The sequence below is a fragment of the Solea senegalensis genome, unplaced genomic scaffold, assembly GCF_019176455.1.
Source record: "Solea senegalensis isolate Sse05_10M unplaced genomic scaffold, IFAPA_SoseM_1 scf7180000014069, whole genome shotgun sequence".
Taxonomy (NCBI): domain Eukaryota; kingdom Metazoa; phylum Chordata; class Actinopteri; order Pleuronectiformes; family Soleidae; genus Solea; species Solea senegalensis.
The window spans coordinates 182,439-192,597 of record NW_025320958.1 but is presented as its reverse complement, the minus strand read 5'-3'; the positions used below and the strand labels follow the sequence as shown (position 1 = coordinate 192,597).

General features: G+C 38.4%; 1 protein-coding gene across 1 annotated transcript in view; it reads right to left on the bottom strand.

The window, feature by feature from the left end:
• Window positions 1-2,992: 2,992 nt before the first annotated feature.
• Window positions 2,993-10,159, bottom strand: part of LOC122760812 (dual 3',5'-cyclic-AMP and -GMP phosphodiesterase 11A) — a 29,305-nt gene continuing 22,138 nt past the window's right edge. Inside the window, exons 9-14 of the mRNA XM_044015983.1 lie at window positions 9,793-9,885; window positions 8,790-8,840; window positions 6,300-6,446; window positions 6,094-6,201; window positions 4,581-4,690; window positions 2,993-3,092 (exon numbers count right to left, since the gene is read on the bottom strand). Of these exons, the coding sequence (XP_043871918.1) occupies window positions 2,993-3,092; window positions 4,581-4,690; window positions 6,094-6,201; window positions 6,300-6,446; window positions 8,790-8,840; window positions 9,793-9,885 (609 nt within the window). The remainder of the gene's footprint in view (window positions 3,093-4,580; window positions 4,691-6,093; window positions 6,202-6,299; window positions 6,447-8,789; window positions 8,841-9,792; window positions 9,886-10,159) is intronic.

Below are 10,159 nucleotides of genomic sequence, written 5' to 3'. Positions count from 1 at the left end.
TTTGACAAAATGTCATAGTTTAGTATGTCGACCAAAATTTGGCAAAAATGCCATAGTTTAGTATGTCATCGAAAATCTGTCAAAAATTTCATAGTTTAGTATGTCTTCCAAAATTTGGCAAAAATTTCATAGTTTAGAATACTGTCCAAAATTTGGCAAAAATGTCATAGTTTAGTATGTCGTTCAAAATTTGACAAAAATGTCATAGTTTAGTATGTCGTCCAAAATGTGATAAAAATGTCATAGTTTAGTATGTCGTCCAAAAACTCACAAAAATGTCATAGTTTAGCATGCCAGTCCAAAAACTCACAAAAATGTCATAGTTTAGCATGTTATCCAAAAACTCACAAAAATTTCATAGTTTAGCATGTTGTCCAAAAACTCACAAAAATGTCATAGTTTTTAAAAACTTAAACTGTGATTGTATAAAAACTGTAATATGTATCAAAACATTGACTAAGGTGAGAAAAGTCCCAAGTCTTGTGACCCGTTTAAAGTTGCAATCACTTTTCTACGTTAAAGTATGACGACACTGTGATGCTCCAAAGTGGGCTTGGTTTTTCTCCATTTCCCATTCATTTGTATGTGGAAATTTTTCACTCTTGGTTCTCACTAGTACGCCTTGCAGCAGCAGGCACTAATAATAATAAATAACCCTAATGAGACACATCACATTGCTTGTGAGCCAGGAGTCTCAGGGAGTTCAATCTCAACAATACATTTTACAAAGATGAAAACTAAGCACATTTTCGCTACAATCTTAGTTAGTTTTGTAAACACACAATTCAGTTTCAGTGGGTTATGTTTTGTTTTTTTGTTTTTTAATCCTAATTTCTATTTTTATTTCAGTTAACGAAAATGTTTTTTTCAATTTTAGTTTCAGTTAGGTAGAAAATGGATGGATGGATTCATTTAGTTTAGTTTTCATTATTTCATTAGTTTTCACCAACTATAATAACCTTTGTTCCAGCATCCTGGTTGACTCTTAACCTGGTGGAACAGTAACAGAAGTTTGCTTTATCAGTCTTTTTAACAGATAAATAAAAAAAAGATATTCTGCCATGAAATAAACTTAATGCAACACTGTGGATGAGTGACTTGTGGGAGAATGTTACTTTTTTCATTCATTTTCATTCTGCAAATGAACTTCTGTCCTTGTAACTTAATGACAGTCAGTGACTCAAACTGCCAGAACAGAGCCCAGCTAGTTCAAGAGTAACCAGACGTGTTTTCATGCAAAACTAATATTTTTCTAACCTGATCCAGTTACTGTGAGCTTTTACATCAACAACAGATTTTCACAGAGCAATACTGTACATAACAGTTTTCATTTTTGAGAGAGATTAATTTTTTCATAGTTTTACTTCGGACAGGTATACATCTGATCAGAATGTCTGTTGCATTAAAAATGTTCAAATATGCAAATGCACACAGCTGTGACTCTTTACAAACAAACACGACCTTCCTGAAAATCTTCAAACTATCTGACAGACATCTTAACCCTCAGGCTTTCATTATGGACATTGTTGTCCTTTGGGGCACATTTTTTTCTCTTAATCTGTCAATCACTTTGGCTGTGTTAGTGCATATGGCACAATTTTATGTAAGAAAGTGTAAATAGATGAATTTTTCTAATACATCAATAGAACACTGGGAAATTATTTTACCATATAATTAAGTCATTAGAGAACAAAAATGTTCACAACTGTTATAAAAACCTTATAGATTAATATTTTGATCCCGCATAAATCTCTTGAACAACTTCAGCCCTGCTCAAAACTACCAAACATTTAGTAGAACAAAGGAGAAAATGCTGGGGTTGAAAACTGATGATAATATGATTTCTTATTTTAAAATAGCAACAAAAGCAAAAAAAACTAATGAAATGATGAGTATTTCATACATAGGCCAATAAGGGGGAAATGGCTGGTTTATTGGTGAACAGCAAAAATGACAATCTTTACTATTTTTCTCAAAGATGAAACTCTAAAATCACAAATGATTATATTATATTGTAATGGCTATGCGAAAAATGTGGTTTTAATGGGACTTAAAGGAACATTTTTGTCCTCAAATGACTTAAGAGGGTAAAATCCGATGCTGCATTTAAACTAATAATGCATCAAGGTATCATTTGTTATATTAACAATAACTAATTTTTGTGTGTTCTTCATGAAAAGCATTAGCATTATGTAATCAAGCTGGCATTTAAAGGATTAAAATCCTGATAATTTTTCAATATTTGATAGTCTTGATTGGGACCAAAGTTAATCAAAACACTTAAACCAAAAATATAAATCTGTGCTATTTTTATAGCAGTTTTTGGAAGTGGACATTTTTGTCCCTCATGACTTAAGATGGTAGTCAATTTGAAATCTGATGCTACACAAAACCTAATAATGCATCAGTCATCATTTTGGCTAATCTTGTACAATCTTTGAATCTTTGCCCCAACAACTTTGTTATATGAATAATAACTCTAAAGCTTTAAAATTGGACATTTCTGTCCTCTAATGACTTAAGAGAGTAGTAAATAAAGAAGCTCTGCGCTGGTTGTACCCAGGTTTTGGTTTTTTTTTTTCAGCTCATCATCACTGGACACTGAATCCACCTATTTCTTCCTGTGATGTGATTATTTGCTTCATCATATCACACTTGATGTGAGAGGCTGCTTCTAAATAATCTCTGAATTATTCACACTTTTGTAGCATTTAATTGCATCATCATTGATGTGCAAAAGCCTAAATGCTGAATTAAAAAGACTTGGAAGTCATCCACATTTAATGGGCAGTGTTTGCTACAGCGAGCAAACGTCCGGCAAACGTTGTATAGTGTTGCTTTAAGTACAAAACACATTTACATTAAACCCAAACATGAATAAATATGTTGTCTCTGTGGGTGGAACTGCATCAGACGGGTAAGCATTGAGTGCTAAATGTTGTTTGAAATCACATTGTAAAGTGTAGGCACTAGCAGAAGGTTAATGAAAACATTAGGGCACCTCACTCTGCAGGATCATAACAGCATGGTTGAAGTGGTGGTGCTCCAGGGTAGCAGAGGTCCCATAAAGCAGAGCAAGGGCTGAGCCCGTCCTGACGCACACACAGACACAAACACACACACACGGGGATCAAGAAGAAGATAACATAATCAGCATTCAACGCATACTGTGAACTAAAGTCTGCTGTTGAGTCTGTTGTAATTCCCTCACCAATTCACTCTGCATGCTGTCACAAACTAATGGCTCAGTAATAACAGACGCTAAAGAAGCTGCAGGGTCATAAAATCTAAAATGCGGCTGATTTCAACTGTGCACAATGAGGCACGTGGGCCAAGACTTTAAAGTTTAGGGATGTTCCATTTGTTTGTTTTTGTAACATTTTGTTCTGCCTTCTGTTTGTATTTTGATTCAGTATAATTAGTTTGTCATTTTCCACAGTTTAAAAACACAGAGAACACTCTGCCTCACAGAGTGTTGTAAACTGTATACGTTTTGTGGGGTTGTGTGTGTTGCCCAATTATTTGCAACTATATTTTACACGTTGGAGTGTGAACGACGGCAACACAGCACAGTGTCACACGTTATTGTCTGATTTCGGCAGCTTTCTTATCCTGACTGGGAAACTGAAGTAGCTTTTTCTGATTCCGAACAGTTCTAAAGCGAAGTCAGACTTAACATAAATGTCGATAGTGGTATTGTTTTACCTAATAAATACAACTTAATCAGCTGACCTGATTCCAACTGAAAATGAGAATGAGAAAACAACTGCATCATTTATCACCCATAATATGACCCCAAATGCCACTTTAAAATCTAATTAGCGAATATATGGAGAAAAAAAAACCTGAACATTTTCTTCAGTAAAGCTTCATTTCTCTGCTGATACATATGAGATACATTGTCCCAGCCAATAAACTAAAAGCTCTCACATTGTTAGCGGTTAAAGTATTTTAATTCAGCTCATGGCCATGTGTCCACCTCGTGTCCAACTAGGTTTAAGATGAATTTAACTGCGTATATAATGGCATTAGGGGCCACACAGTTGGTGTAGTGGTTAGTTTGCATGTTCTCCCTGTGTGTGCGTGGGTTTTCTCCATATGCAATATGGGATTAGGTAAATTGGACACTCTAAATTGACTGTAGGTATGAGTGTGAGAGTGAATGGTTGTTTGTCTCTATGTGATTGATGGACTGGCGAATTGTCCAGGGTGTACCCCGCCTATCGCCCTGTGTCAGCTGAGATTGGCACAGCACCCCCCGCGACCCGCATGTGGAGGATAAAGTGGTAGAAAATGGATGGATGGATGTAATGGCATTATCCAGAGTAGATAGAACGGAACTTGGAGCAATTTACGTGCTGATCTTAATGTGCTCAATGTCAGCAGTGTTTACAGACTCTTTGTTAAGCAGACACTTACATAAGCCTTATACAACTTTTGCTACTAGACTCTTGCTGATCTGGGCTGAATCGCTGCAGACAGCTGCAGGTGGAGAAGCGCACGATAAACTGTGCGTAGGAGGGAGTGTGTTTACATGTGTATGAAAGAGAACGAGAGAGAGAGAGAGAGAAAGAACTTACTTTGCCTGGAAAGCATTGTTGGTGCCCCTGTGGTCCAAGTCGTGGCACACACAACCCACAATAAGCGCTAAGATCTCCACGTCGGTCAGAGTCTCCTGGAAGCCCGCTGTCTGATTGGCACAAACAAGATGAAGCCAATGAGAAAACAAAGACACACACCATGAGGAATAACAGCATCATCTCTTTTTCTCTTATTGTGTGAGGCTGTGTGAGGAGAACATTGAATAAAAATGGAAAACACTCCTACAGCAGCAGCAGCAGCATCCTAAAAAAAAACAGTATCCCCCGAAAATGCCAGTGGGACTGCAGTAACACAGTCACACGGGGAGATTTATGGTTCGGATGAATGGGTTCTGGAGGCCATGTGCTGAGTGAGTCACTATAGGTCATTGTGGGGGTAGAGGCAAAGATAGCAAAGCCCTCATTAAAACGCATGGCAGGAGAGTGCAGGGGTCCAGAACAGCTTACCCACTACTATTTCATTTTCTTCTGCCAATAATCAATTCATATGGGACGCTGTGTATTAATGCTGCGCTTGATTAAATGAGCTGGGCTTACACTGAGCTGTTGGTTTATAAGAGTGTGTGTTAAGTGCGTTGCCCCAAGGAGGTGAAAAAGTAAAAGCCTGCTGGAAGAGTATGAAGTGATTCTCTTGGGCGTCTCTGTTTGAACAAGCATCTCCATTTGGTTCGGCACAAAATGGGCTGTTTGTGTATTGAGTCGTCATTTAAACAGAAACGCATCATGGACGTCATGCAGCAGAGGGCATCAATGTGCATTTAAAAGCACCAAAAGGGCTCTCTCAATCAAAACAACAGACTTAGTTTGTTGACATCAGGGAGCAGCGTGGCATAATGGATATAGTGAATAGTCGTGACCCATTTCTGACAAAATACACAATAAAACAAAAAAAAAAAAGATTAGCAGTAGTACCGAATATTTCCTTGATATTTCCTTCATAATAATAGCATAAAAGTCCTGCGTCTAGTTTACCAGCAAAACAAAACAAAAACACAGATCACAAACTGAATGTATTCCTTGTCGTTTTCCTGGTAAACAAAATAACCACTTATGTGGAGTGGAATTACCATCTGAAAGTTTTGTTGGACAAGTTTTGTTGTTGTATTTTCTGTTTCCAGCCATGTCGCTGTAATATGTTGCTGTTGCCTCTGTATGTCTCAACATGCGGTAAATCAAATCACTTCTTGTTTGGGAAGGTTGATAAATACAGAAAGCGTCATGTGCTGAATAAGCATTGTGTGAACTCATTTGTCAACGGTTTGAATCTAACAAACATTTGTTTACACTCGAAGGTTATGCACTAAAGTTTTAATTTGATGGGTCCATACTTGTGCTTAGGCGGACATCGACACTTCATCTGACTGAGGGACATATTTACGTTCACACTTTTTTTAAATGAATGTGGTCCAACCGTCTTCAAATGCGGCGAGATCTTTGGTCTGATAACACAGACTCAAATGTGATAATGATCTGGAGTGAGTGGGATTTTTACCGTTAGCATCGCAAACATGCACTGGCAGACATTGAAGGCGTGTCTCCAGTTGTGGTAAAGGACCATTCTGTAGTTTTTCCTGACAGTCAGCAGCCATCTGCACAGTATCTGGAGGGAAAGGGAAACATGGGTTAGCAGCTGTCACGAGGAAGCCAACAGTTTAGGGGCAAATGGAAGGAAATAGATTGAAAAAATTGTAGCCTTACCTCATAGTCGATCTTGAACTTCTGCACCATTCCCAACTCCATAAACATTCTTAGAGCGGCTGTTATCATGGCGTCAACGTCCAGAGAAAAATCATCAAAGGAGAGCTTATCGATGCCCAGCTCGTACACCAGGGGAATGTTAGCAGCCTGTTTCGTCATAAAAATGAAAGAATATGAAAAGTCTGAGTTCAGGGAGCAGAAGAGGATGAAGAGGTCAGAGGATGCTGTGCCATTTTCAGCCATGTGGATATATGAACACATGCTAACATGTCTTCCTCTTGGAAGACAGCTGACATGGGAATTAACACAACGTGAGGAATTAACACAACGTGCAACTATTCACTCTCCAGCTGCATGGGTCAGTATTTGTAACATGGCCATTTCATGCACTGTGACCTGCACCTCACGTGTTAGAAAGAGTCAAGGCTTTCTAACACGTCTGCGTCACAGCTTCAGTGCGATGCTGTGTGTCGTTTCTCTTCCTCTCTAACAGACACCGGAGTTGAGGTCAGCAGTTATCCTGCTCTCTCTGAATTCACAGACCCGGGTTAAAAAAAAAAAAAAAAGAAATGTCTGCCAGGTTTGTTTGCCGCTGCTCCAGCTTGACTCTGTATGTAGAGCAGTTATGAAAGAAAGTGGGGGAAGGTAGGAAGTGGAGCTGCACGCTGGATGAGGGGGCTGAGAGATCACACAATCACACTGGAAAGCAGGGTTCCTCCTTCACATAATGGCCACAGGGGAAAATCCTACATATGAAAGTGCAGGAAAATAGGTCATATCTATATTTCAGAAATGTCACGCCAATTAAAAATGTAGATATTTTCATATTTCATCTTCATAAATAATGCATTAGGAATGATTGCCTGTTGATTGGAGTAATCCATTTCAAATACCACAATTAGTTTATTTCCACTGGGGAATTCTTGGCCCACATTTGTGCTTATATACTATTGTGGTTCTTTGGAGGAAATAGAGAATGAATTCCACAAAACAGGCTGTCAATAACTCCTCCCTGTTATATATTTTTCTTTCCCATAAAAGTTAAAGCGATATCGTTATTTCATTAGAAAATGTATCTTAATTAAAGTGCCCATGAGCAAAAACACTGTAAACCCTTAGATTTAAGGCAGAGGAGAAATGTCCACTCCCATCGCCTTGCTTTATACTTTTATGAAACAGCAGATTAATCAAATCAAAATGAATCTTTAATTCAGTTATTTACCTTTAATGTGTCATCATTGGGCTGATAATCAAGCCAAGATATTAACTGACTGAAGTAGAAGAATGGAATTATGGAAATGTGCTGCCAGAGCAAACCTGATACGCACAAATCATAATCCAGACCAGACGTGACGCAAATTAAAGGAGATACTGTCCACAACAGAGAACCGCCACATATTAAAATATTCACATGCTGAGAGAGACAATGATGTACAACCTATTTTCTCCCAGAGGGACGTTGGACTACTCCACATCACTATATGTTAAGAGTCCACATCAACCCTCAGCCTCTACAGGGCAAAAGTACCTTCAAACACACTTATTTGTTTACTTGTCAGTAATGTGATAGTTCAATTTAAAGGTCCAGTGTGTCACTTTTAGGAGGGTTTGTTGGCAGAAATTGAAGTGGATGTGTTTAAGTGTATTATCACTTTAATGATTTAGAATAATCCATTGATATTTACTTTAGGCAAGGGCATGGCATTACTGAGTGCTGCCAGGTTTCTAAACTTTCATCAGCAGTGCTTTGAAGCAGAAGCTCATTGAGCAAATTAAGAGGAAATGACATCCTCTCTGTGAAGGCCACCGTAGTTTCTTGGAAAACAGAGGGATTAACAGAGGAGTTTTTTTACAATCTGCCGCTAGGTGTCACAACAGTTTAAACACTGGACCCTTGAGAATCAATCTTATCTTTGATACTTTATTAGAACCCTTTAACACCGAGCATATAGCAGGCTATGGGAAATATTCCAACGGTTTATTTATCAAATGGGCAAAAGCACTTGAGGCTTAGGTGTTAAAGGTTAAGGGGATGTATACTTTACTATTATACACATACACATGTTTGTGTGTTAGTGGTTGAAATACTGTATCTGACAAAGAAACAAAAAGCAGTAAACAAAAAGCAGTACATGGAAACTCTTTCATGTCCTGTCTTTGTCCCTACAAGTGCACCATAGAATTTTACTTGAGACTTCTTGGTCATTCCACTAGTGATAAATGACCAGGTTTGTGATTATATATTGTAGAAGCAAACATTTTACAATAGCTTGTTGTATAACATTAATGAGTTGATAGTGTAAAACTCCAGCACGGAGAAATGAGAACACAGGTTTTGAATAGCAGGCAAAGGCTTAGCAACAACAAACACTGAGTTGTGACTTTAATATGTGCGCAGAGCACAAAGTTAAAAAATCTGCATCCCACACACACCGCCATACCTGCAGAAAGAAACAAATGGGTTTTGTGGCCACTGTGAATATCTGTTACCTTGAATTTGTCAACTTCAGTCTTGGAGCAAGTGGCATGGTAAGACAGGACCTGCAAAATAATGACACAGTGTCACTCATGATGTTTTTCAAATCATTAAAAATAACCAGCAGGTCTCTAGGAGCGCAGCCATGGCCAGGTCTGAAAACCACTCTACATTTGCATCACTGCAATTCAGTGGAGCCTCCAGATAAGGAAGTTAACACTTGCCTCTGGAAAAGTCTACAAGAGCAGATATGTCAGCCCCGATTCCATCGCTGTGTTCCCTTCATTTCCTGAGAGAAATACCTCACGCAGACCTGCAGTCGCTTATTTGATCATAAACACTCATGTTTATTCAGTGCTGCCAGAAGCAATACATCTACATATTAGTGCATTTCCTTTGAAACTTCAATCTCTCCCTGCTCCCCACTTATTCCATCTGCAAACAGAGTGGTGCTAACTACTATAATGCACCTATTTTACTGTAATCTAAGGACATACTGTGAGGCTACTGCTGAATGCCTACATACTGCAGGGCAGATGAGGAACTGCGTTTCACTTCCTCTCATTAATTCTCAATAAAAGCTTTGTAGGAAGGTTATCTACAGAAAAGATCAGCACTTTTTTTTTTTTTTTCCAGGCGTACATTATAGTGGGAATATAAGACTAAGAAATGGAGCCAAGCACACAGATTCTTGAGAGAGAATAAGTCAGAGAAGGTTTTATATCAGCCGTACAGCAGCCATTGTTTCCCGTGACGTCTAAACAAATGTTTCAGCACAGAGCATGTGTTGACTGGGGAGGAAAATTAAGATAATGAAATAGAAGAGCAGATAGGACATGAAGGGCAAAATCATCCGATGGAGGATGTGAAGCTAACGCACACATTTCATGACAATGGAGGCCTGAGAGGCGCTTCAGTCAACTTAAGTCAACACGCTAAAGCAGCACAGTAATGATTTTTGCAAGCGGACCATTTTCTGTAAGAAAAAAGAAAAATGCATAGATTCTGTATTCTTACATCCAAAGCGACGGATTGCTTGGCCCAAGACTTCTTCACCTGGTCATACATGATGGTGTTGTTGATGCCCAGTCCACAAAAGATCACAAACGCCTAATAACACAATGAAATTAAGAAACACTTAACAACAAGAGAAAGCACTCACAGGGCGCACATCTCTGCTTCCCACAGTGGCAATACACTCTCTGATTTTGCAAGGTTAACAATTGCACAAAAAAATGTAATTAAATGTTTGGATTGAAGTACTAGAATTTTAAACTCAGTATCGATATCCAGGAAAATACTCTATACCATTGTTTCTCAATGGTATCCTCCATCCTCCTCTTCCTCACATATACTTCAGACATTTCATTTATTATTGGTTTTT